The following is a 24,872-nucleotide window of genomic DNA, read 5'->3' on the forward strand; positions in this document are numbered from 1 at the left end:
GGGGAGTGGCCATGTTGGCACTTGGGCCTGTCTGAGTCCCCTGGCCAGCAGGGGCTGTCTTGTCCTGCAGCCAGGGTCTCACACTGGGGCAGGTGTTGGTGCAGTTCTCGGCCTTCCTGTGTGGGGGCGGCTGCTGCTCCTCAGCTCGCCATGCCCGGCGGCACCCACGCCACCACGAAGGTGAGATGGGATCCACGGACTGTCCTCTCCCGTTTGCCTCCCTTATCTGATACCCTTCCCGGTCTTTCCCCTTCTGATGATCCTGGCCTCTTGGTCTCCGTAGCCATACATCGAAGACGTCCTGTGAAAGAACGTGCGGGCGTGTGGCCGGCGGGGTGTCACATCGGGACGCCTGGCTGCCCTCCTGACCAGCCTCTGCTCTGCCGCAGTCCCTACAGGTGTGCGTGTGCCCGCCGCTGCCGGGACAGGACGGCACGAGCTGGGTGGCCTGGCGCCGCGTGCCCCCGCCCCCTGCGACTCCCTTCAGGGCCCGGTCACCGGAGGTCGCGTTCCGAAGCACCCACGACGGCGTCCACAGCGGGCCTCCCCAACCTCTGTGCCAGTCCCCTAGGGCCGCCCGCCGGCAGGGGGCGCGGCGGCCCGGCCTCCGCTCGGCCGGAAGTCCCGCCCGGCGCCCCGGAAGGACTCGGGGCGGGGCGGGGCGCCGCGTCTCCGCACACCCCGAGGACCATGGCGGGAGGCCGTGTGCGCCTGCTGCAGGCGCTGGACACCGAGCTCACGGCCGACTCGGTGGAGTGGTGCCCGCTGGAGGGCTGCCGGCGCCTGCTGGCCTGCGGCACCTACCAGCTGCGCAAGCCCGAGGGCCGGCCGGCCGATGCCGCGGGCGAGGTGCGCGGCGGGCGGGCGGGCGGGCGGGGGAGACGGGCTCCTCGGGCGGACTCGCGCGGCCGTGGGGCTCCCGGACGCCGGGCAGCGCGGCCACACTTCCTTCCGCGGCTCCCTTCTCCCGTCCCTTGATGAGAACACGTCTGCGCTTTCTAGAGGGAGCCCGACGTGGACGAGCCGCAGGTCCGTGAGGGTCGCCTCCTCCTGTACAGGGCCGGTGAGGACGACTCTGCCTGCCCTCTGGCTGAGGTCCACAGGAGAGACACTGCTGCGATCCTGGACATGAAGTGGTACGACCTCGGGGACGCCGCTCGGCCTGGAGCTTGTCCTCTCTCCACTGGATCAGGGGAGCTGAGCCAGCCTCAGCCTTCAAGGAGACAGGGAGGCGTCTGTCCTGCCGGCCTGTTGGCACTTGCAGGGGCTGTTCTTGCGGCTCATCTTTATCGGTTTCTGTATAAGTCTGTTTCTGTTGCTTAGAACACAATACGGGAAACTGGGTAATTTATGAAGAAGGAACATTTACTTCAAAGCTCTGGGCCCAAATCTTAGTGGTCACTGCGGAGTCCTGCGGTGAGCAGCGTGTCACATGGCGAGGACGGGCCGAGCAGGAGAGCTAGCCTCCTCACTTGCTCTCCTTCAGAAGATAAGATGGCAGAACCAAGCCACTGGCATTTGTTAAGCCATCAGTGGATTAATACGTTCGTGAGAGCACAGTCTTCACAATCCAGTCACCTCTTAAAAGGCTCCACCTTTCAAACACCACAACTCGACTTCCCACTCTCAACACTGTCACAGCGGGGTTAAGTTTCTAGTACATGGACTTTTGGGGACACATTTGACTCATAGCAGTGTCCTAGCCCTGACAGGTCAGTGTGGGGAGCGATGTAGGTATTCCGCTCTCATAAGTTAGGGAATCAATTGGGAACAGAGTTGTAGGTTTTAACTGGTTTTGGAGCCGACATTTAAATAATAAATTATGGGATGCTCTCCTGTGCTTTCGGTATATCCTGAGTTCTGACAGGTGAGTTCTCTCCTTAGGTGCCACATCCCAGTATCTGGCCATGCCCTCCTGGGCTTGGCAGAAGCCAGTGGATCCATACAGCTGCTCCGCCTGGTGGGATCTGAGGTCAGTGACTGGGGCAGGATCTGTGGAGTAGAAGGGACCTGAATAGAGAGGGTTAGGGAGGGAGGCTGTGTTGGTACAGATATTTTTCTAGAATGGTCCCTTTTGAGTGGTGAGCTTTATCATAAATGTTCCAAGAGACAATGAAGTCTGTTTTGAATTGTATTGGGTCTGCATCTAATTCTGAGAGGAGGTCATGTCATGTATCACCAGCAGAAGGGCTGAAGTGACGGGCTGTTTACCTGTCACTGGGTATGAACATTCTGTAAGGAAAGCCCAGGCAAGAGTGTCTTGGGTTGAGGCTAAAAATAAGTCAATTTCCTATGTGAAAATGGCATTTCTCACTGATTATCAGGAGAGCAAATGATTTCTATATGAGTTTTTCCAAGTGTTGTACAGTGAGACTGTACCATGCGTTCACAAAATGACTTCATGTGATTGTTGTTGGGGAGGAGGGAGAACTGGGGACGTCATGTAGAGGAGCGATATAAATAGCCCATGAAATCATGCCCTAACTCTGGGAAGGAGGGATGCACACTAACGTAGGTACTGTGAGCGGGACTGGAGCATAGATCCAATGTAACGCTGAGTTCTTGGCAACTGAGGGCCTGCGTAGGAATAGCCTTGCTCAGGCTAGCTCAGGGCAGTATCCCAGTCTTAGAGATGAGGGAAGGAAATGTCTAAGGAAGACTGTGCACCCAAGGACGAGGTCTCAAGGCAGGAGCACATAAACAATAAAGGACTCTGATGCAGCAGCCTACTGGGAGCCTGTCAACAGAGTTAAGCACTGGCCACGTTATTTGCATAATAAAACTTACATGGGTTTGAGAAAAGAGAAACATTTTTTTAATGGCTAGTCAGGCTTCTGAAATGGAAACCAGAGGAAAGTTCCCATTGTCTCTGTCTCTGGAGAGAATGTGCCAGCATACCTGGAGGCCTGGGGTGGTGCAGAACTTGTGCTGGCAGTGGATCCCAGAGCCTGCATAGGCGTCACGATAGTGTCTAGGCGTGCGTAGACGGTGAGGGGGTGTGACAGCAGAGAGACTTTCTTGCCTCAGGGTCACGTGTGTGGGAAGGTCCTCCAGGCATGTGGAGCATGTCCTCAGGTCCTGCTCAGTGCCGGCGCGTGGCAGGTGTTTCAGTGGGAAGCAAATGAGGGAGCAGTTACCTCCTGGAACGAGAGGAAAGATCTCTCTGGGACCTGGGGCTGTTTCCCTTTGACAGAGTTCCTTTCTGTCCTGTAGAAGAGCAGTTATGTGCTTCAGCCAGTGTCCAGCCTTGCCCTGGAGGAGCAGTGTCTGGCCTTGTCCCTGGATTGGTCCACCGGGAAAACTAGAAGGTAAAGGGGAGCATTGGTTAGGAGTCCTGAGTGTTTCCTCTGAGTATCAATTCCTGTTTTCACACCAGAGAGAATTAAAGCTACCTTCTGTGAGCCTTGATTGTACTCCCCAAATCTGGGAATATCACTACTTGTCCTAATTTTTTAAAAAATCCAGCATTTTAGGTAAATGACAATAGTATTTTTGTTAAGAGAAGCTGACACTGGTTTCTTTGACAAGCTTAGTGGTAGTTTTGGTCTTTGCCAGATGCCCAAGCAAGTTTCTTAAGAGCTGTGTCTGCGTCAGTGGAGAACCTCTCCCGGACTTGCTTGGGAACCAGGAGAGGGTGGTTAGTAGAGTTCAGCAGATTTCTGCACTGGTCTCTGTGTCCAGGGCCAGCGACCAGCCCTTGAACATCATCAGCAGTGATTCCAAGGGACAGCTCCACCTCCTGATGGTGAATGAGGCTGGACATGGACTGCAGAAAGTGGCCTCATGGCAGGCCCATCGCTATGAGGCCTGGATTGCTGCTTTCAATTACTGGCAAACAGAAATCGTGTATTCAGGTCAGTATCCTCCAGTCACCTCTCTGATGGAAGACTTGTTGTGGGAGGGAGAGAGAGAATGTGGCACGCTACAGGAGAGTGTTGATTTCTACTCAGAATGAAAAGGGAGCTGTTAGACGGTGTTAAGTAAAGGAATGACATTTCCTGATTTATATTTTAAAATTCAAGAGGATCTGTGTGAATGTGTTGAGTACAGATTGTCCAGGTGAGTGGTGAGATTGTCTCAGATTGAGTAGGAAGAAGTTAGAGGTGAAGAAAAATGGTTGGGTCCTGGATATACATAAGGCAGATCTAACAGGATTTTCTGATGGCATGGATGTGCAGGGCATGAAGGAAAGCAACGAGACCAGTATGTTAAGAAGCCTGTGCCACCTCTCTGTACAACTTTGCCACAGAATGTCAGTTTACATTTGAGGCTCACCACAGGCTTCATGCCTGGGTCAGCTGATTCTTCTGGCCCACTTAATTGTAGATCACGTTCACCCCATATTCCTCATGTCGGTTACAGGGCTCTGTAGTGTGTATTCAGTAACTACCTATCGGATGGGTGGTGGATGGATAGATGGATAGGACGGTTGATGAGTGGGTAGCGGATGGATGGTGGGTGAGTGGATGATGGTTAGGTGGATGGAGTGTAGATGGATGGATAGATGCATGGATAGAGGGCTGGATAGAGGGGTAGTGAATGGGTGGTGGCTGGGTAGATGCGTGGTGGAGGGGTGGTGGGTGGGTGGATGGTGAATGGATGGATGGTGGGTGGGTGAATGAGTGGATGATTGGATGGATGGATGGATGGATGATTGGATGGATGGATGGATAATTGGATGGATGGATGGATGGTGCATGGATGGTTAGATGGATGGATGGTGGATGGATGGTTGGATGGATGATTGGATGGATGATTGGATGGATGGATGGATGGATGGGTGGATGGATGGGTGGATGGATGGTTAAGATGGATGGATGGTGGATGGGTGGATGGATGGTTAAGATGGATGGATGGTGGATGGATGGATGGATGGATGGATGATTGGATGGATGGATGGATGGATGGTGGATGGTGGATGGATGGATGGATGGTGGGTGGTGGGTGGATGGATGAAGGAGCCAGGCCTAGGCATTGTCCTTTCGCTTCTCTTTTTCTCCCTGTGGGTCATGGTTTTGAGCCTTCCTTCCTTCAGGACGCCACCATCCGCACTAAGTCTCGGTGTCACTTCTTTTTGCAAAGACTGGTTGTGGTTCAGGTCACCAACTTCTCTGTTCTTCCCATTCTTTCTGTTCTCCTAAAGCAAGGGCAGAGGTCTTTTTTCTGTACAGTTACAAAAGGCATTCCCCTTTAAAGCACATGGGGGTGTGCTAAAGTTTCTGGAACCTTAAGAAGTCTTCGTGCATGCTGCTTCCTTCAGGCAGTTCCTGTTGAGAGTTCTTTGAGACAACAGCTGTGGTTCTTGGCAGCCAGGGGCCTTGATTGACGGAGCCCTTTCTGAAGCAGGCTGGCCACAGGTGACCTGGTCATTATCCTGATGAGTGGTAGCCACGTGGCACTGGCGCCCTACAGCCTTGCGTTCTTTCCTCATTCCTTCGGGCACAGTCTGTTGATCTTTACCTTCTTCCTTGCAGGCTCCTCTTTAAGTCTGAAGATAGGGCACAGTGGTGACCATTCCTGGGCTGTTATCTCTGGGCTCTCCCACCCCGGTGGCAACCTGAAACCACCCAGGAAAGTCACCCAAGGGCACTTCCTCACAGACATAAATTCATGCAGTGAGAGATGGGCTCCTCTGATGGGCTCTGTTTCCTCATGGGCTTCTCTGTTTCCACACAGGGGGAGATGACGGCCTTTTGAAAGGCTGGGACACCAGGAAACCTGGCACATCACTGTTCAGCAGTGAGAGGTAACTGGACAAAGGATCAGAGCACAGTGTATAATACCAAATCTTCCTGTTCCTACTTTGTGGACCTTCCCCACATGAGCCCCTGCCTGGGACCTGGCTCAAGTATTGTCTTTTGCTTGTAGACACTCCATGGGTGTGTGCAGCATTCAGAGCAGTCCCCATCGGGAGTTCATCTTGGCCACGGGAAGGTGAGTCTCCTAGAATGCATTCACAGGGGCCTTCTTGCGTTTTTCACTCCTTTTCTCATGGTGACCATCACGATGTTTAATCCAGCCAGCTCTCAAACCAGAGTGTTGGTATCTGGGTTTGGGAAGGGGGACTTTGTCCTTGAGGGATGAGCAGGATGGGTCTCCTGAGATGTTTCCTACCACCTAGGGGCCTTGGGGAATAAGTGAGCAGTGGCTTTCCTGCATGGCCACTATGGTTGGTTGGTTTCAGCTATGACGAGCACATTCTGCTGTGGGACACTCGGAACATGCAGCAACCATTTTCAGACACTCCCGTACAGGGCGGGGTGTGGAGGCTCAAGTGGCACCCTTTCCACCACCACCTGCTCCTGGCGGCCTGTACGCACAACGGCTTTAGGATCCTGGACTGCCAGAAAGTGACAGGTGAGTGGGGACTGTGGCAGACAGGCCTTTGGGGGAGGGGGGATATGGATTTCCCAGTTCCCTGCCCCTCACTCTGCCAAGCTCTTCCGCCAACCTCCACGCATTCCCAGGGTCACACCTTAGACTTTGCCGTGATCTGTAAGTGTGCCAACTCCAGAATCTCAGTTCCAGGATCTCTGTTCTGTAACCACGATTTTTCCCTGACCAGGTTCCTCCTGTGTTTGGGCACTTCTCTGACTCCACTGGGGCCTGTAGTTGAGAAGCTCCACCTCTTGTCACTCTCACAACTATCCTTGCCTGACTTTCTGCCATACTCTTCCTGCCTGGGAACAGTTTGGACTGCATGGTCCAGAGTCCTGGACATGCCCATGCTCTCGTCCCCTGGCTTTCTCATACTCTCTGGGAAGAAACCAGCGTTGGTTAAGCCCAGCTGTGCTTGTGCCTGGGCCGTAGAATGTGGCTGGAGGAAACAGCCCCGTGGTGTGCTCTCTCCTCTCGTTTCTGCTGCAGCAGATCCTTGGGATCGCTGGGCAGTCCACAGCATCTGTGGGCGTCGACCCATTGTCAGAACCGCTTCACGCTCTCTTCCCGGTTCCCAGACACCCGGTACCTCCTTTTCTCTCCTCTCTCAGCTTATGGGCTCCCTCTCTCCCCCCACCCTGAATATCATGTCCCCTCCGTTAAATCCACGAGCCCTCTGGAGTCACCTGCATGTGCTCTGCCTCCTCTCCTGTTGCCATGGATGAGCCGTATTCACTCCTCAGGCCTTTCCTTCCCTGCTCTGGATCATACTCGAGGACTGGAGTTCTGCAGTATCTTCCTCTCTGTTCTGCATCATTTCTGTTCGTTATGCGAACACGCTGTAATACCTCTCATCCTAAAACAACTTGAGGTCGGTCTTCACCAGTGCAGGCGCTGACAGGGGTGAGTTTCCCTGTGAGCACCGCTAAGCTGCGTGCCTGCTGCACTTTTATTTTCATGTGTCTGACCTTGCAGAGTGGCTGCTGGTACTGCTGCCAAAAGCAAGTCAGCTAAGTAAATTCAAGATGTCTCTGCAGTTCTTTTTTTAAATTGGGGATATATAGTCAAAATACTGTGTTTAAAATTTCCTTGGATTAGTTTGTTGTTTTTTGTGTTTTTTGGGGGGGGGAGTGAGGTTATTTATTTGAAATATGAAGGTACTTCAAAAAGCTCATGGAAAAGCAGAATTAAAAGATCATAGGAATCTTTCCACAAACTTTTTGAGGTACTCTCATAAAATTAGGTTCGTTTATTTAGAGGTTTTTTTCTTCATCCTCATTGATTTACTTTTTGTCTTTTGAATATGTAAAAACATTAACAATGTTCTAGAAATTAAAATTATACAAAAAGTGTGTTTCGAGTACCAGTCCCTCCCTTATCCCTTTTACTTCATCCCACTCACCTCTTGTAGGTAACCAATTTCATTAGTTTTTGGTTATAATTGTGTTTTTTTGCAAAAGTAAATATAAGCATGCATTTTTTTCCTCTTATTTCTGTTTTCTTATCACACATAACATCTATATATACTCTTTTGTTCTTTGCTCATTTCTTCAAAAATATATCCTTGAAGTCATTTCGTATAGGTCGAGACCTCCCTTGTTCTTTTCAAGGTTATGCAGCGCTCCATCCAGGGGTTGTACGTATGGTAGTTATTCACCCAGGTGTCTATGGATGAGCATTTAGGCTACTTCCGATATCTTGCAACTACAAATAGCCCTTCCTTTGTATTTTGTTTTGCTCGTGTGTCTTCGTGTGGTTGGAAGTGTATCTGTAGGGTTACCTCCCAGAAGTGGAATTGCAGGGTCGGAGGATTAACGTATATCTAATTAGACATCATCAACTTTCCCCATAGGGTGTGTGATTTTTATCCCGGCCGCATGGATAGCACCTGCTTCCTGACAGCCTTTCTCAGCAGAGCGTGTTGTCTGCTTTGGGGTTTTTGCCATCTGATAGGTGAGAGATGGCATCTCAGAGTAGTTTAAATTTTCATACCTCTAGTGATGAGAGAAAGTGAATATTTTTTCATGTATTTAAGGACTGGTTTTATATTTTTATTTTTATGAATTATCTTTGTATATTTTTTTGTCTGTTTTTCTCTCTGGTTTCTAATCTTTTTTCCTTTTGATTTTAAAGAGTTCTTTATGTGTTAGGAATATTAGTTCTTTATCTGCAGTATACGTTGGAGATTTTTTCTCTCGGATTGTTGTCTTGATTTTGCCCGTGGTGTTTTTTCCTCATGCTGAAGTAGTTTGTTTTTTTTTTAAGGTAATCAAATTTATCAGTATTTCAGACAATCAGGATTTTGAGTCTTAGTTACAAAGCCTTTTCCCACACCTGGTTTATAAAGGACTTTGCCAATGTTTTCTCCTAGTACTTGCATCGTTTCATTTTTACAGTTAAGTCTTTGATCTGATCTGGAGTTCACTCATCTATTTAGGTTATGGAGCTGTCCCTACACCATGTATCGAAAAATCTACCCAATCCCAGTGAATGGAGATGCCCTTTCTTGGGTATCGGATCTCCATGTTCCACTGGCCATCTGTTCACCTCCTAGCACCTTACTGCTTTAACCCGGAAGACTTTGTACTGTGTTAGTAATACAGATGCTCCTTGACTTACAATGGGGTTGGGTGGTTACATCCCAATAAACCCATTGTAAGTTGAAAATACCCTACTTAGAAAATGCATTTAATACCTGTAACCTACTGAACGTCATAGCTTAGCCTGGCCTTCCTTAAACATGCTCAAAACACTTCCCTTAGCCAACAGTTGGGCAAAATCATCCTCACACAAAGCCTATTTTAAAGTGTCAGGTATCTCTTGTAATTGGCTACTGTGCTGTAAGTGCTCGAATACGGTTTCTGTTGAATGAGCATCACTCTGGCTCCGCCGTAAAGCTGAACCACCGTAAGTCAGGGACTGTGTGTGTAGGTTCCTTACTGCCTCCTCCAGCTCATCCTTTTTGAAGGTTCCTGATGAATGCGAGTTGCAACTTGTCCCAGAAAACAAGCTTATTGGTTTGTTAATGAAGGTTGCATTGAGCATAGATTAACTCTAGAACTGACACACTTATAATCTGGAGGCATCTTATTCAAGAACAAGGGATACCATTTCATTTGTTCAGAAACTGAAGAATTAAGCTACATCTTTTTGCTTAAAAAAAAAAAGGTGACCCGAGTTTTCTTTTGTGTTATTTTTGTCAAGACTGGGTATCAGCATTATATTTGGTTCATGAAAAGAATGTGAACAAATCTCTTCATTTTCTCTTAAGTAATTTATGCATCGTTTGGATTATCTTTCAAAATTTGATAAAATTCTCCTGTGAGACTGTCTGGGCCTGACATATTTTGTGTGGTAGACTGTTTTGTGTATGTCTCCACTGGGGTCACTTTTGGTGAACTGTATTTTCCTAGGCAATTATTCATTTATCTGCTTTTTTTTGGTTTTTTTTTGACCGGTAAGGGGATCGCAACCCTTGGCTTGGTGTCATCCGCACCACGCTCAGGCAGTGAGCGCACCGGCCATCTCTATACAGGATCTGAACCCATGGCCTCGGTGCCACCAGCACCGCACTCTCACGGGGCCGGCCCTACATTTTTTTTTTTTTTTTTTTTAGATGACCAGTAAGGGGATCTTAATCCTTGACTTGGTGTTGTCAGCACCACGTTCTCCCAAGTGAGCCACGGGCCGGCCCATTTCTCTGACTTTTTGAATTGGGAATAAAATTCGCTGATTTTTATTCTTTTGTTTGTGTTAATTTAAGTGTTTTATGTCTGACTTTTTCTCTGACTTAAGCATATTTTTAGGTTCTGATGTATAATTTCTTTTTCAATTTTTTTAAAAGAAATTTTGTAATTTGGGTTTGTATTTCTTGTTTTACCTAAGTGTGGTTTAGTGGGTTTTAATATTTCTTGGTGGAAAGACTTTTTTGTTTTTTGACTGTGTTATTAATTTTTTCTTTCATTGCATTATGATCAGAGAGTGTTGTTTGCTTGTAATATTCCTACTTTATGGAATTTTTCAGTCCTCTGTTACTAACATGATCATTTTTGTTAATGTTCTACGAGCACATAAGGAGATATGTTCTGAATTACTGGGCGTGATGATCTGCCATGCTCATTAGATAGCCTAGGGCTTCTGGATCTCTGTCTCTTGCCTACCCCACCTGTTTTGTACTGAGAGTGGTTTGTTAAAAGTCTGCTCTTGTGAGCACTTTCTCTTTCTCTCCTCTGCTCTGTTGAGGATGCTGCTATATCACTAGGTGCATAGATAAATGGTAACTGCCATATCTCCACAGCACATTTTAGCTCTGCCTTAGAAAGCACCTTTCTTGGACGTGTCTGACGTGTTTTGGCCTGAGTTCTACGCTGCCGTAAGGTCTCAGCCCCTGCGTCTTTATTCCCCTAGCACGCCATTGCCCTTCCTTCTTTTTTTGGTGGCTAGCCAGTTCATGCCCTTCCTTTTTTAAAGCCTTTTTGTATCACTTAATTAGAAGCATATTTCTTTTATACAGCATAGTCTGGCCTTGGTTTGGGAGGCGATTTGAAAATCTTTTTCTGTTAATAGGTGACTAAAGCCCATTCACATTGACTGGCACGTGTATTCTCCCTCTTGGAGCTCCACTCTTCAGACTTCAGGTGTTTTTTCTTTGTATATCATGCCGTATTAGTAAATTAGTATTTGTTTCTCTGTGGTCTGCTTTCTCTGTTCCTTTTTTTCTTTTTCTAGCATATTTTGATATTTAGGAAAGTATTTTTCTCGTGTCATGCTTATACTAATATCTTCAATAATGCTCTCAGTGCCCTTTTTAACCTACAACAGGTTAGTTTTATAGATGATCTTTTGACATCCACCTGCTACCTGTGTGATGTCAGTGAACTTACCCTGTCTTCCCCTTTCTCCTCCTGTTCTCAGTGGCATTTTGTTTGTTTGTCTTGGAGTGGCTGGCTGGTACAGGGATCCAAACTATTGCCCTGGTGTTACCAGCACCACGCACTAAGTGAGCTGTGACTGGCCAGCCCCCTAGGGGCATGTTCTTACTCAGAACATGCAACATCATTTGCATGGTATGACTCTATCCTTGCCCTGCCTGTTTTCTCCTTGGTCTTAGCGCACAGTGAAGCGTTGGTGGTGCTCCTGGCAGTCCTTGTGCCTGTTCACCCCTTGTTTGGCAGAGCTTGGTTTGGATGGATTCTTCCAGAGAGGCTCATGAGCATGGTCTTCACTGAATTCTTGCACGCTCAATACTTTTTTCTGTAGTCTTGACACTTGAAGGAGTACTTGCCTGTTAAATCCTGCACTGTCACTTTCTTTGCTGGAGTTCGTCAAGAACTTTCCTGCGTGGTGGTCTTGCCCGGCCCGCTGCAGCGGAGACGCCGATGGGGCTGGATCTCTTTGCCTCTGTAAGCCTTTTGCTCGTTCTGCCTGAAAGACCTGATAATTTTTTAAACTGCTGTTTATAAACTGTCGTAAAACATATGTAACATAAAATATGCCATTTTACCCACTTTTAAGTGTGCACTTCAGTGGCATTAAGTATGTTAAAAATGTGCAAACATTACCACTGTTTATTTCCAAAACTTTTTCATCACCTCAAACATCCCCCAAGCCCCTGGTAACTCCTGGTTTTCTTCCCATCTCATCTAGATATTCCATACAAGTGAAATCCCATGTCTGTCCTTTTCTGTGTGTCTTATTTCATTTAGCTTTTTTAATTTTGTTGTTTTTTTTTTTTTAGCTCAGTGTTTTCAAGGTTCATTCCTATTGTAACGTGTCAGAATTTCCTTCCTTTTTAAGACTGTACGGATAAACCATATTTTGTCTATCCATTCATCCAATGCCGGACATTTGGGTTGTTTCCACCTTTTGGCTATGATGAGTAGGATTTTCTTTTTTTTAATTCTTAAAGGTGATAGTTTTACTAGGCTATGTCTCAGAGTTCACCATCCCAGGTTGATTTTGTTAGGTATTTTGTAGGCTTTTTTCATATATAGATTTAGTGGTTTTTAATTTTTATTTCTGGAAGGTGTTCTTGGGTTGTAATTTTAAATGTTAATTCTGTTTCATTGTTCTCTTTTCTCCAGAAGCTCCACTTCTGTCTGTTGGACTCTTTCTGTTTCAGTGACTTTTTCTCTGAGCCTTTCCATGTCTTACTTTATCTTCATTTTTTCTTTGTTTCCTTGCCTTTTGTCATTGCCCATTGTTAACTTTCTAGTCAAATCTTGCGTCCGTTGTGTTCTTTGTAATTTGTCTTTGCTTCTCTTTCGTTTAATTTTTTCCGGGTTTTTTGTTGTTGTTCGTTTCTGTTGGGTTTTTGGATTTCTGTGCATGGGTGGGACTTTACCATGTAGTGTCAGGCAGGCCAGTTGTCTTCATGGGAGCTTTCTCAGATGTCTTACGTTATCATACTTTGGGCTGCTCCATTTCCAGAGAAGACCCCTTGGTTGCGTGTCTGGCTGCCAGCATCCTGGAGGCAAGTGGGGAAAGTTCTCCTTCAGCGTGTCAGCTTTTACTGTTTTCTTCTCTATCATCTGTCCACGGCTTGACGATTCCTCTGCATGACAGTGGCGGCTCAGTCCACGTTTGCTGACAAGGGAGGGGCTGCACTTTGGGAATTTCCCTGTGAAGGTGGATGGGGCTACTGGTTGGGGGTGATCACCTCTGTCTAACATTGTGTTTCCTGCGTTCTCCCATTTGTCGCTCCAGAGAAACAGGAAGTGACAGTCTTGTTGTCCCACACATCACCCAACTCGCTGGTATATGGGGCCGACTGGTCCTGGCTCCTCTCCCCTTCTCTGCAGCCAGTCCCCTCACGGTCCTCTCTTCACGGCGACCCAGGAGCCAGAATGGCGAACATGATCCACAGTTTGAAGGTTGCAGACGAGTCACCAGCACCTTCTCTTGAGTGTGTACTGGATGACAATGGGGAGGGCCATGCCACACTCCAAAGTGGAGTCAAGCCAGCACCCGCTCTCCTGTCACTCACAGAGGGCTCGAGCAAGAGCGCCACGGCAGCCAAGACCTGTGACTGTGAACTGTGTGTGGAAGGGGCGAACTGTGACATCAGCCTCCTGGCCACTTGCTCCTTTTACGATCATATTCTCCATCTCTGGAAGTGGGAGGTGAACTGAGCTTGAGATCATATAGACCCTTCCCACAAAGGAACCGAGTGTGACTTTGTGAGTGAGCTGCCCTCAGACCATCTCATTTGAGATTCTTACTGCAGCCCTGCAGGGGACTGTGCATCTTGTGGAATCTGTACTGTAGATGGTCAAAAAAGCTGTTGGCTTCTCTTAAATAAACCTTTCTTGCTGGGCCATTGAAAATGGACCTGGTGATTCTGTCTGGCAGTGAGTGGGGAAAAGACTTGGTTCCTAACTCACAAGCCTGTTTCTCAAGTAGATTTTGACTTTCAGCTCTTCATTCATTTTTAAGCAACTATATTAATTAAATGAAGTTTTGGGGAAACAAAAGAGTTACTTCCTAATATCAGAAGTAATTTTAAATGAACATTTAGAAAGATTACCTTGCCATGGCACTAAAAGTGCTTGCATAATACACCCTATACAGATAAGTAAAAGGAAGAAGTGTATACACATTCTGCATTGCCTTAGGGAGTCATAAATATGAAATGTTTAGTCAGTATATGAGAAATGCCCTCACCCGTCCAATGCCAAAGGATGGACATGGTACAGAGATGGACGAGGTACAGAGAAGTGAGACTTTAACTATGGCCTTATACGTTTCAGGTGTCTGAAGGGCAGGCACACGGAAAAGGGCTGTAGCAAGCAATTTATTTCCTAGTGTGCAAGCCCCTCCCCCCGCCTCCTCATTGGCTGTGTACTACGGGGTGCACAATCTTCCTGCACGATGGCTAAAATTTATTACCCCCTTGCAAGGAATTTGTCTGGGGGCTCAGGATAAGCCCATGAAAAAGGCCCACCTAAGCCCTCTGAAGGGAGAAACACCAGGGAATGAAGAAAACAGTGGGTGCTGGTAACTGATCGCCATCTCAAGGGGACACTTACCTGTTCAGAGACATTGGGCAGGGGTGATGAAGAAAACAAAAGGGGCTAGGGACTAATAACCATCTCAATAAAGCACCCTCAGATAAGTCATTTCTTAAAATGAATTAGATTATTTTCTTACACAGCATGTGTCACTAATGACTTCCTCATTGTGGCATTTATAAACTGATTAGCTTCCAGCTCCTGGACAGATGGTGACTTGGGAACAAACTAGGCATGTGAAATGTCTAACTCCTGCTCAAGTATTCTTGTGTCTCTGGGAGGAAACGTGGTTGAAATACAGGCCACTGTTTGAATTTGTCAAATCCTTAGCATTTACTAAGGATACACATGTGCTTAGAATTTGCAGAAAACATGCACTTCTGTCTTCCCGCTTTCTTATTTTCTTATGATACAACGCAGCATGCCTATACAGGTCAGACTGTTTTCAGAAATTTTTCTGTTAAAGTGATCAATTCCCAGCTGACTGAAACCTTTACAGCTCGCGTTAAGGATATTTAACAAGTGTCAATTAAATATGAAGCAGACTACGGAAGATCTGAGGGACCATGCACTGACAGAGGCAGTCACAGGAAAGAGATTGTTCACCAGTGAAACTCCAGTTTGGAACTAGCTTCCCGTGTGTCCTCATCTTCAGGTTTGCCCCAAGAGGGGCAGTCACTCGCCTGACCAGGAGAAGCCCTGCTGCTTTGGAGGGTTACGGCGAATCCATCCACTGTTCTTTGGGTGAAGAGTCTGGGAGATGAATTGGTGGGTGCTGTCATCTGGTGCAGTCTGCCTTGCACATTCTCTTCCTTCTATCAGCTGAGTGATGTATTCTTGCCATTGGCATAACCCCAGAACCTTCCGGTTGGGAGGATGCCCTCCTCCAGAGCTTCACAGCGAGTGGAATACTCTGGGAGAGGACTTTGTCTAGGTCACTACACTGAAATCTGTCACACCGCACACTGTCACACGGCCCCAACATCAGGCCTCACGGCCAGCATCGGCACGATCAAGTTAAGTAACTTTGCACCCTCTCCCCTTGCCCCTATCCCACGTTAATCAACTTTCCACCCCCTACCGCCTTGCCCTTCGAGAAAAACCATAATTTCTACAAAACTTTCTTATGCAAAAACGACCAGCCAACGCCCTTCTTCTAAGTCAAAACCTTATAAAACCGTTTTAGCCTGTACGGAGTTAGGAGCTGATGTGATTCAGTCTCCTCCCCACGTTAGTGGAATAAAGCTTTTTGGCTGAAACAGCGCCTGACTGGGGTTTCTGTCCCTTTTCTCCATCTCCCCGAACCTAACACCCATGACAAAAACAGACACTATACATGGTAGCAAAGGCCTTTAATAGAAATGAACGAGGGCGACAGCTGTCACGCCCTGGGGACACGGGGCCTGCGAGAGGGGACCCCTGCGTCGTGCGCCGCTGCTCGCTGGCTCTAGCGCGGGAAGTTCTTGGGGTACAGCTGGAAGAGCTTGCCGTCCTGCGTGGGCTCAAAGCCATACTTCTCCAGGTCGTCGGGATCGAAGGCGCCTTCTCTGAAGTCCTTTTCGACTGCAGGTGCAACCGTGTCCAGGAAGAGCCTCCTGGCCGTGAGGGGCGCGTCCGTGCCCGCGGGGGCGCGGTAGCTCACGTAGGGCCGGAGCTTGAAGCCGCTCAGATCCGGGACCACGAACTCCGGCACCATCTCCTTGACCTGCACGAACCTGCAGTCCGCGGCGAGGACGCCGGTGCGCTTGGCTCCGCGGCCCTTGCAGAAGGTGCGCGGGCCGCGCTTGCTCGTCCACCTGCTCATGCGGTCCGCGCCCCGGACCAGAGCCCGCGCCGCCGCCAGCAGACCCATGCCGCCCGCGGGAGGAGGGAAGACCGAGGACGCACTGACCGCGCGCGAGACTCGGCTACGAGCGCGTGGCGCGGGCCGCTCCGACCCGGGCCTCGACCCCACCCCACCCCGCTTCCGGCCGCAGCAACAGCCGCGCCGATTGGCCGCAGCCCCGCGGCAACAGCCGCGCCGATTGGCCGCCGCCGCCACCCCCCAATGCGCGGCCTCAGCCCTGCGAGGGGCGTGGCCGACGGGGACCGGGCCAATGCGTGGGGAGGCCCGCGGCGGGGGCGGGGCCTCGGTGGCGCGCACGTCGCGAGCGCACGGGCCCGGTGAGTCGCCCCGCCCTGCGCCGGGCTGGCGGGTCTCGGGTCCGCCCTGTGGGAAAGGGCGTCCCCGCCCGTCGGGCCCCGCGATTCCCGGTGGAGTTCGGTCCCCATGGTAACCCCGAGGCGGCCTCGCGAGGACAGCCGGCCTGGGCGGGGCCGAGCGGGCCGCGGAGGCGGGGCTCGTCACGGGGGCCGGCCCGGCCCAAGGTGCGCTGACCGTGGCGTGTGCGGCGGCCGCCCTCGTGACGCGCCCGAGAGGCCGGGCCGGCGGGGTTCCTCGGCCCCGACTCAGGCCCTCGTGTCCCCGGGCGCATCAGCTCCAGGACTCAGCACCCCCAACTCGGGGTGGACAGGCTCAGAGTCTGCCTCCCGTGGGCCCCTCCCCAGCCTGCCCCCTCCCTAGCCGTGACCCCCCCACCTGCCTTCACCCCAGCTGCACCACCTCCGTAACTGTGACCCCTGCCCACGCATGCCCCCAACCCAGTGGTAACACTCCCTGGTACTGCCACCCCAGCTGCACCCCACTCTCCAGTCATACCTCCAATAACCCCACCGCAGCAGTAACCATCTTCCCAGCTGTACGCCCTGTCCCAGGCTGTTCCCCACTCCTCAGCCGAGCCTCCACCCCAGCTGCACCCCCGTCTCCAGTCACACCCCCAGTAGCCCCACCCCCGCTGTAACTGTCTCCCCAGTCACACCCCCTCCCTACACCAGCAAGGGGCTGGCTGCTCCCACGTGGTGGCTGCACTAGGCCCTGGCTGAGCCGCCCAGACTCCCTTGACCTCCTGGAGTTGAGCCCAGTGACGTGGCTGCTGTTCTGGGTTCCTAGACGGCCACGTAAGGGCTGTTTACAGAGAGAGAACTGGCTCCCGGTGAGGCAGCAGATGCCTCTGAAAAGACAGCTTCCCTTCATAGAGACCAGAATTTTTCAGCAGTATTTTCCCTTCGGTGAAAACATAGTTGGACTTGGGAAAGGGCCCAGGGGAAAAGGCTGAAGCCACAGCTGTGGCTGTGTGAGCTTGAGTTGGTAGACATGCCCTCGTTTGCCTCAGTCTGTCTCTCCTGTTTGTTCTGTTTTTAGCCATGAAGGACGAGGAGGATGTGTGCCCAGAGGTATGTAGATCCAGTGGGGAATCAATCTTTCCCACGTGGGGGCATTTGTGGACCAAGGCCGCATGGCTTCTTGGAGCCTGAGGAATGTGGGTGAGGTGGCTGGCCCCTCTTGTCACCTCCTTAGACCTGCTAGCCCTTGTCTGCGGACACCTGTGCTTTCTCAGCACAGCAGTCGGATGTGGCCCTTGGGCACTCTTTGAAGCTATGTCTCTTCTTCCCTTAAGGTCATGGTCGTTACTTTCTGTTTCCCCTTAGGATTTTGCCTGCTGTTTTGCTTAAGGCCTTTTTCTCAGACATCTGTAACTACATGGCAATGGTGTCTATGCCTACACCAGAAAGTTAGGTGTACTACAACAGCAGTGAAGAACTTGAAAAGGCTGCGGTGCTTAGCCACAGCAGATTGTGTGAATAGGCTGTGGGTCATCCAAGTAATAGCCCCTTCCTCGGACAATCTGATTATCTGAGAGGGACACATTGACTTAGGTGAGGGGCATGGTTATGGGTGCTTTTGTGTGCTTTGACCGATGTGTTCTTGAGATCTGAGCCGGGGGCGCTGGAGGGAAGGGAGTCTGGTTGCCTCAGGTCTGAAGCAAAAAGTCCCCACTGCGTTTACATTTGCCTCCAAACCAAGTTCAAAGGGTTTAGTTTTCTGGGTCACTGACTCATCCTGTCCTGATGCAGAGTTGTGCCTTTGAGCTGCTTTTCTGAGTGCCCTTCAGATTTACTCGGGTTTGCTGGTGTAGATTGCCGTGTCTGAGTCCTGGCTCCCTGGAGCTCAGGGAGCTGCTTGGTCCTTGGCACTTGTGTAGCGACTTGAGAGGGTTAACAAATGGCCTCCTCTGCCCCACCCAGCTCCTGGCTGCAGAGGAGGAGGGGAAAGTGGCTGCTTGTCCGGCTGGGGTCTTTTGCTTATTTTCTGTTCCATTTTTCAGAGAAGCGGCAGCAGCCTTTGTTGGTCGCCCACTTGCCATCCTGCCGTCACCCTTCTCTTCCTCCCTTTCTCCCTCCCAAGGATCCGAACTTCTGAAGTCCTGTTAAGGCTCTTCTGAGAGACAGCAGGATAGCAGGCACCCAGAGCCTTCTCTGCTGTTACTTCTGCATTCAGCGTGTAAACTGGTATTGAATGTTCTAAAAATCCAGATGGCTCCTTGCAGTTTCTGAGCACTGCTGCTGTGTGGGCTCCCATGTGCCCTCGGGCCGACAGCATGTGGTCCTGTTAGTGTTCAGAGGGCACTGGGAGGTGGCCTTGGCCTCCCCTGTGGCTGGGGCTTACTCCCCTAGACTTGTATCCCAAGGAGCTGGAGAGCCAAGGGTTCAGGATTCGAGTGCATTAATGATGTATTTCTCATTGACAGCAGCGCAGCGGGCCCCTGCCGGCCTGTGCCCCAGTGCCTGAGGAAGACAGGTGCTCTCTGAGTGCTTCTTAGCAGGGGGTTCAGAGGACCTCCCCACCCCTGGCAAGATCGCTTCTTCCTGGAAATCTCCAGGGCTGCTGAGTTCTTCCCTAACCCACAGCTTGACTCTTGCTGCCCTGGCCAAGTCTGGGCTGGGAAGCCAGGCCACGCCCATCCTTGCCCATCTTGACCGCTGTGTTCTCCATTGCAGGCTGGCTTCTGTCTGGGCGCTGCCCTGCGCTCCTGGGCACTGCAGTTCATGGAGGAGCGTTCCTGGTCCACCATGGTAACCACCTCACCTGCTTCCCTGGGGGCAGGAGCAGGGGTCCTTGCTGCCTCTGCCCCACCGGCTCATTCCTGCCCAGGTCGGGATGGGGCAGGGGCTCCTCAGTGGCCTTGCTCATGGTGCTCTGTCTCTGATCTCACCCAGCTGACTGGGGCTGTGATTGGAGCCCTCCTGGCACTGGCCTTCACGGGCATAGTCATCTTTTTGGTGTATAGAAGGGTCCAGCGATTTCGTGAGTATCTTGGTTTGTACCCTAGTTTTAGGGGAAGGGGACAATGGGTTGGAAGGGTGGGGGAGGCGTGGGTTTCTGGCAATGTGTTTTAAGCTCATGGGAGGAGCCCTCAAGCCTGTGGTGGCTTTTCTTGGAACCTGGTAGCCTGCCGGGCTCAGGCTGAGCGTGCTGGTTCCCAGGAAGCCGAGTCTGTGCACAGCCTGTTCCGCTCTCCTTTCCCATGCAAGGCTCCATTAAAAAGATGTAAGACTACGGCCGGCCCGTGGCTCACTTGGGAGAGTGCGGTGCTGATAACACTGAGGCCATGGGTTCGGATCCCTATATAGGGATGGCGGTTCGCTCACTTGGGAGAGCGTGGTGCTGACAACACCATGTCAGGGGTTAAGATCCCCTTACCAGTCATCTTTAAAAAATAGAGAGAGAGAGAAAGATGTAAGACTCCCCCATCTGAGACGAGCCTGTCACACAGACCCTTTCCCTCATGCTGCAAAGTGGTAGCTGGGGAGAGGACAGGACAAGAATGCAGTTTATTGTCCAGCACCTGCATTTCCAGGGCCTGCCAGTGCTGCAGCCTTATTTTAGCTCCAATGAAGCTCACCACGTGCACCTACTCGAGGCAGCCCTCGCACACCCCTCTCACTTGGTGGTATCCCAGCTGCAGTTCAGGCCACCCTTCCACTCCCCTTGCAGGACAAGTGCAGCCCATTCCTCAGTACGGGTTCTGGAAGAGAGACAAAGTGATGTTTTACGGCCGGAAGATCATGAGGAAGGTAACTTATACTGCGGTCCCTGGGTCGTGCGTGGGCTCCCTACTGAGCAGGCCCCCAGAGATGGGGTCCTGCCTGCTCACCAGTCTCCCTGAGCTCCTGATCCTGGCAGCTCTTGTCATGTGCTGCCCTCTCTTCCGCTCCACAGCCTCTGCCGCTGGGCACAGGGTTTGGGGGACATTGTAAATCACACTGAATGGTGTCTGCTTCTTCCAGTCATACCCAATACCCCTTACCTGGAAATATCCCTTACTCTCTCAAGCCTTAACTCCGCCTGTGCTAGAGGGGCAGCTCAGGGAGGTCTGTGGCAGCGTGTGACCTCCGGGGAGGGCAGGTGGGCCTCTGGTTTGAGTACCTGAGTATGCGTTGCAAGTGCAGAGAGTCCTTGAGTGGCTCTCGCATTGTTGTCAGCATTAAGTGCTGTGAAAGGGAAAATGAGCTAGGCATGCCACGGTCGAGTCTGTGCCAGACCCGGGCAGCATCTGGCCAGGACTGGGGGTGGGGGTGACACTGCATCGCTGCTTGCACTGAGGTAGGGGCCACACACAGAGTGACCTGGGCAGGGTCTTGGAGGTCTGGTGGGGAGTGGCCATCAACCAGTGGTCCCATGAAGGGTTATGCAGTGACAGATGGGAATAGCTGGAGGACAGGGATACCTAGGACCTGAAAGAGGAGCTGCGGTTATGGTGACACCAGTGACAGCCGCTGGCACCAAAGGGCAGCAGGGCTCAAGGGAACGGAGCAGTGGGGTGGTGGCTGCCCTAGCACAGTGGCCCTGCCCCTGTCCAGGGTAGGAACCAGGCCTCTGCACTTGGGACGACTGCTCTTCTGGGCAGTCAGTGGGTGCCAACTGTGGAGAACATTCCAGACATGGAACAGATGGGGCAGTGGCCCTAGGTTGGAGGGGGAAGTGAGGTCGGGAAGGTGGGATTGAACAGTGACAGTTTTTTAAAGGTTGTAGGAAGAGGTGCATTGACTGGGCTAAAAGAGGAGGGGTGGAGCAGTGGTCGGCCTCCCAGGCAGAGAGGACAGCAGGTTTGACGCCATGGAGCTCTGAAGGCTTTTGTGGGGACAGTGCGGTCAGTGCTGTGGATGTGGGGCTGTCAACAACGTCTCCCTCGAGGAGCCAGGTGGGGTAGGGGGTGGCACAGCCAGACCCCGGGGACTGATGTCAGGACTGCAGGCAGCCCACAGGTGGGTCCTGAGGATGACCCCTGAGGCCTAGAGCATGGGCCTTGCCAACAGCAGGTAGCAACTTGGCTCCTCCTTTGACTCTGCAGGTGACCGTGCTCCCCAACACGCCTGCTGGGAACATAGCTGCACCCCGGCAGCGGGCCAGGAAGAGGACCAAGTGCTGTCTTTGGCCAAGAGGTACTGGGAGTGTCCTTCAGATCACAGCCTGCCCTAGTTGCCCTCCTTGGTGGGCTCTGTGAGCCCACAGGAGTCCTCACCACCTGGGGCACAATGAAGTCGGAGCTGCCTCCGGCAGTGCAGCATAGATGCCCTTGGTCTTTTGCTCAACGTGAGTATGTCTCTGCTTCATAGGATTCTACGCTTCAAGAGGGAATACCCCACCCTGCAGCCAAAGGAGCCCCCGCCCTCCCTGCTGGAGGCTGATCTCACAGAGTTTGATGTGAAGAATTCTAACCTGCCATCAGAAGTTGAAAAATGTTCGGTAAGGGAGCGGGTGGGCTCAGCCGGGCCTGTTGCTCTGGCTCGGGACCCTCCGAGGGCGCTGTGGTTGATGCAGGAGACTCCTCGCCATGTCCTTCTAACTGGGGACGTGGCCTTCCCGTGTCAGGTGATGGCTGCAAAGCCTGTCTTGCATCTGCCAAGAGACTGCTGGTCTCCATGCCCCATGGTGGTTGGAATGCTCAGCGGGTGTCACGAGGATGCCTCGGGCAACGGAGCCTGCTCAAGGTCTTTCCTGTTTTATTTAACTGTTTGTCAATGTTTTCAATTGAGCGATCAATTCAGAGCAAGTGTGAGAAGTGTGTGCCGCAAGCCTGGGTTCTCTTCTGTCTCACCTGCCGTTTGGCCCCTGGAAAATGCCCCTTTCCTCTCTTTAGTGCCCACTCATCATCCTGGAAGAGCACCTTTGCCTTTATGCGTCTGGCTCAAGTTCATAGTCACAACCCAGAAGCTCTTTGAGCTGAGGGGAAAACAGGCTCCCAAGAATTTCAGGAGTTTAAAATTCTGTATGACTGTGATGCTAGGTTGCTTTGGGTCTGCTGTGCAGATCTGCAGCACGGGGACCTGGCACCTGTAGGAACAGTGGCCTGTAACCCCTTGAGCCTCTTTCAAAAGCTGTCCCTCCTCCTCTGCCTTCCCAAGAAGGGTGTTCCACAGCATACTCCGGTTCTTGCAGGGTCTTGGGCCACTTTGAGAAGCCACTGTTCCTGGAGCTTTGCAAACACATGGTCTTTGTGCAGCTGCAGGAGGGAGAACACATCTTCCAGCCAGGGGAGCTGGACACCAGCATCTACGTGGTGCAGGATGGGCGGCTGGAGGTCTGCGTCCAGGACACGGTGCGTCACATGCTGTAGGGCCTTGGGGTGGGCTTTCGCTTAGATGTCTGTCATCTGAAAGTTTCAGAAAGTTTCCCATTGAAAAGTTAGTGCAGAATTTTAAATTTTACTTACTGGGGAAAAAGGCACATCTTCGTCCCAGTGTTGACACGTCTGCCGTTAGGGTTTTGGCCCATCGCTTTCACTCTTCTGCACGCGGACCTGTTGTTTAAACGGGTTTAGTACGGTCTTCCTGTGGTCTTGTTTCTACCTTTCACCTGATATGTTTTAAACATTTAAAAATGTTTCTTCCAAGTCCTCAGAATACTGCCTTTAATGGAAGTTAGGTAGTAAATCATTGTATTGATCTGCCATGATCAATGGAACCTTTGCCCTGTTTTCAGCTTTCTGATTATAAATAATTTTAATTGTAAGAAAATAATTAAGGTATTAACTCACTTAGGAGTTAAATGCTTGTTTCCTGCCTCTGTTAAATCACACCCTTTGAATCATGATTGCCGGGGGTGATTGCTGGCTCAGACCCTACTAAGGTCTTTTTGGTGGTGTGTTGCTTTGCAGGAGGGTGGGATCAGTTTATTTGTCCTGGTTGTATGTGGCCTGGGCTTCCCACTGCGTGTTATTGTTTAAAGCACATTCTTAGTGAATCCTGGAGTTGGTGTGATCATCGCCCCTGACCTTAAAGAATCTGTGGTCTCAGAAGTTCCCACTTTGTAGTGCTGAGAGTGGGTGATGACCCCAAGATGGCTCTCATGCGGTCCTCCTGGGTTTCTAGACCAAAGGTGTTGTCTAGCCAGAATGTTTGATTGTCAGGTAATAGCTTGGTCTGTGGCTGGACTTGTTGGGATTATTAGAAGCAAAGGGCCTCTGTTCATCCAGTTTGGGGATGTCAGAGCCAGTAGCTCCTAGGGCATGTGGTCACCCAGCTGGTGAACCAGTGACTCCTGTCGAGCTTGTGGGGGCCTCCCCAAAGGACTGCAACTGGCATCTCTCAGTGCCAGACGTGGACAACTTCAAAAAGGATTTTCCTGGGTCAAGCTGAGATGAAGTTCCTATATTAAATCACCAAAATTGCATGTTTTGGGTGTTTTCTTAGCTAGTGGAAAATTATATCAAAATTCTGTAATGTGTACTGATAATAACTAAATTTGGTTCAGAAAACTAACTTAGGTTTTATGAGATTTCACCTAAATTTGCCCAGTAGGGACCAGTCACGGGATTGAGAGCTGTGGCCAGGTTGGGCTGGGTTTTTTCATTTGTCTCACTTGTCCTCATTTCTTTCTGTCCTCTGCTTTCAAGTGCCTTGTCCCTCCAGTTCTGCTATGTCTGGCTGGTCCTCTGCCTCCTCATCTGCTTGCTTGATTGGTGGCACCTTGGAGGTAGAGGCTCATTTGCCCAGCGTGCTGGGCGCTGGGCTAAGCCCGCGTGGACTGACGACTCTCACTCTGCTCTCCAAGTGCAGGATGGCACTGAGGTGGTGGTCAAAGAAGTTTTGGCGGGAGACAGTGTCCACAGCCTCCTCAGCATCCTGGATGTCATCACTGTGAGTCCTCTGAGTGTCCCTGGGTCAGCCCTGGAGGCTCATTCTTCCTGTCTTGCCTGGACAGCAGATCCCTTATCATTAAAGGCCAGCTCTACACAGTGTAGCAAGGGAGTTGGTCTAGGACAGGAGGGGCCTTCATTCTGACCACAGGTGTCCATGGGAACAGCTTTGACAACAGTATTTTTAAAAACAGCTGGGAATTTGGTTAAGGGTTTTGGTTATCTTTTAAATGTTTTTTCTAATACATGCACGTGATACAACATTAAAAAGGCACAAAAAGTTGTAAAGTGAAAATGTTTCCTCCTGTCCCCAGACCCTAGGCCCCCTTCCCGAGTGGGATCTACTCCAGCCAATTTTGTGCAGACCCTCTCGTGCGTCTTCTGTGCTGTGTTAGTCCTTTTCTGTTGTTTACAACAGAGTACCTGAAACAGGGTAATTTATAGAGAAATGGAACTTATTTCTTAA

General features: G+C 50.8%; 3 protein-coding genes across 6 annotated transcripts in view; 2 read left to right on the forward strand and 1 right to left on the reverse strand.

The window, feature by feature from the left end:
* Window positions 1–649: 649 nt before the first annotated feature.
* DPH7 (diphthamide biosynthesis 7) lies at window positions 650–13,778 on the forward strand. 4 transcript variants are annotated; one of them, XM_063081885.1, is made up of 9 exons: window positions 650–849; window positions 1,003–1,136; window positions 1,885–1,972; window positions 3,214–3,308; window positions 3,682–3,854; window positions 5,677–5,746; window positions 5,869–5,934; window positions 6,185–6,357; window positions 13,084–13,778. In XM_063081885.1, exons 1-9 carry the CDS (start codon window positions 691–693, stop codon window positions 13,506–13,508), a joined length of 1,383 nt encoding a protein of 460 aa, XP_062937955.1. In that variant the 5' UTR covers window positions 650–690; the 3' UTR covers window positions 13,509–13,778. The 4 variants fall into 4 exon arrangements, with proteins under 4 accessions (XP_062937955.1, XP_062937956.1, XP_062937957.1 ...); XM_063081886.1 differs by having other exon boundaries at window positions 740–849; window positions 1,059–1,136; XM_063081887.1 differs by lacking the exons at window positions 650–849; window positions 1,003–1,136 and adding an exon at window positions 1,148–1,292.
* Window positions 13,779–15,722: 1,944 nt separating this feature from the next.
* On the reverse strand, window positions 15,723–16,363 carry MRPL41 (mitochondrial ribosomal protein L41). Its single transcript, XM_063082600.1, has one exon. It carries the CDS (start codon window positions 16,237–16,239, stop codon window positions 15,835–15,837), a length of 405 nt encoding a protein of 134 aa, XP_062938670.1. The 5' UTR covers window positions 16,240–16,363; the 3' UTR covers window positions 15,723–15,834.
* A 1,044-nt stretch (window positions 16,364–17,407) lies between these two features.
* Window positions 17,408–24,872, forward strand: part of PNPLA7 (patatin like phospholipase domain containing 7) — a 74,646-nt gene continuing 67,181 nt past the window's right edge. Inside the window, 9 exon segments of the mRNA XM_063082551.1 lie at window positions 17,408–17,660; window positions 19,266–19,340; window positions 19,485–19,572; window positions 20,263–20,342; window positions 21,620–21,690; window positions 21,867–22,014; window positions 22,141–22,259; window positions 22,708–22,867; window positions 24,327–24,538. Coding sequence (XP_062938621.1) covers window positions 17,631–17,660; window positions 19,266–19,340; window positions 19,485–19,572; window positions 20,263–20,342; window positions 21,620–21,690; window positions 21,867–22,014; window positions 22,141–22,259; window positions 22,708–22,867; window positions 24,327–24,538 — 983 coding nt within the window. The 5' untranslated portion in view covers window positions 17,408–17,630.

Source organism: Cynocephalus volans, chromosome 17, assembly GCF_027409185.1.
Source record: "Cynocephalus volans isolate mCynVol1 chromosome 17, mCynVol1.pri, whole genome shotgun sequence".
Classification (NCBI taxonomy): domain Eukaryota; kingdom Metazoa; phylum Chordata; class Mammalia; order Dermoptera; family Cynocephalidae; genus Cynocephalus; species Cynocephalus volans.

Coding starts and splice junctions, on each gene's coding strand:
- DPH7 (XM_063081885.1), top strand. CDS start 691: ATGGCGGGAGGCCGTGTGCGCCTGCTGCAGGCGCTGGACACCGAGCTC. Junction 850..1,002: donor CGGCCGATGCCGCGGGCGAG/GTGCGCGGCGGG, acceptor TGCGCTTTCTAG/AGGGAGCCCGACGTGGACGA. Junction 3,855..5,676: donor AACAGAAATCGTGTATTCAG/GTCAGTATCCTC, acceptor GTTTCCACACAG/GGGGAGATGACGGCCTTTTG.
- MRPL41 (XM_063082600.1), bottom strand. CDS start 16,239: ATGGGTCTGCTGGCGGCGGCGCGGGCTCTGGTCCGGGGCGCGGACCGC.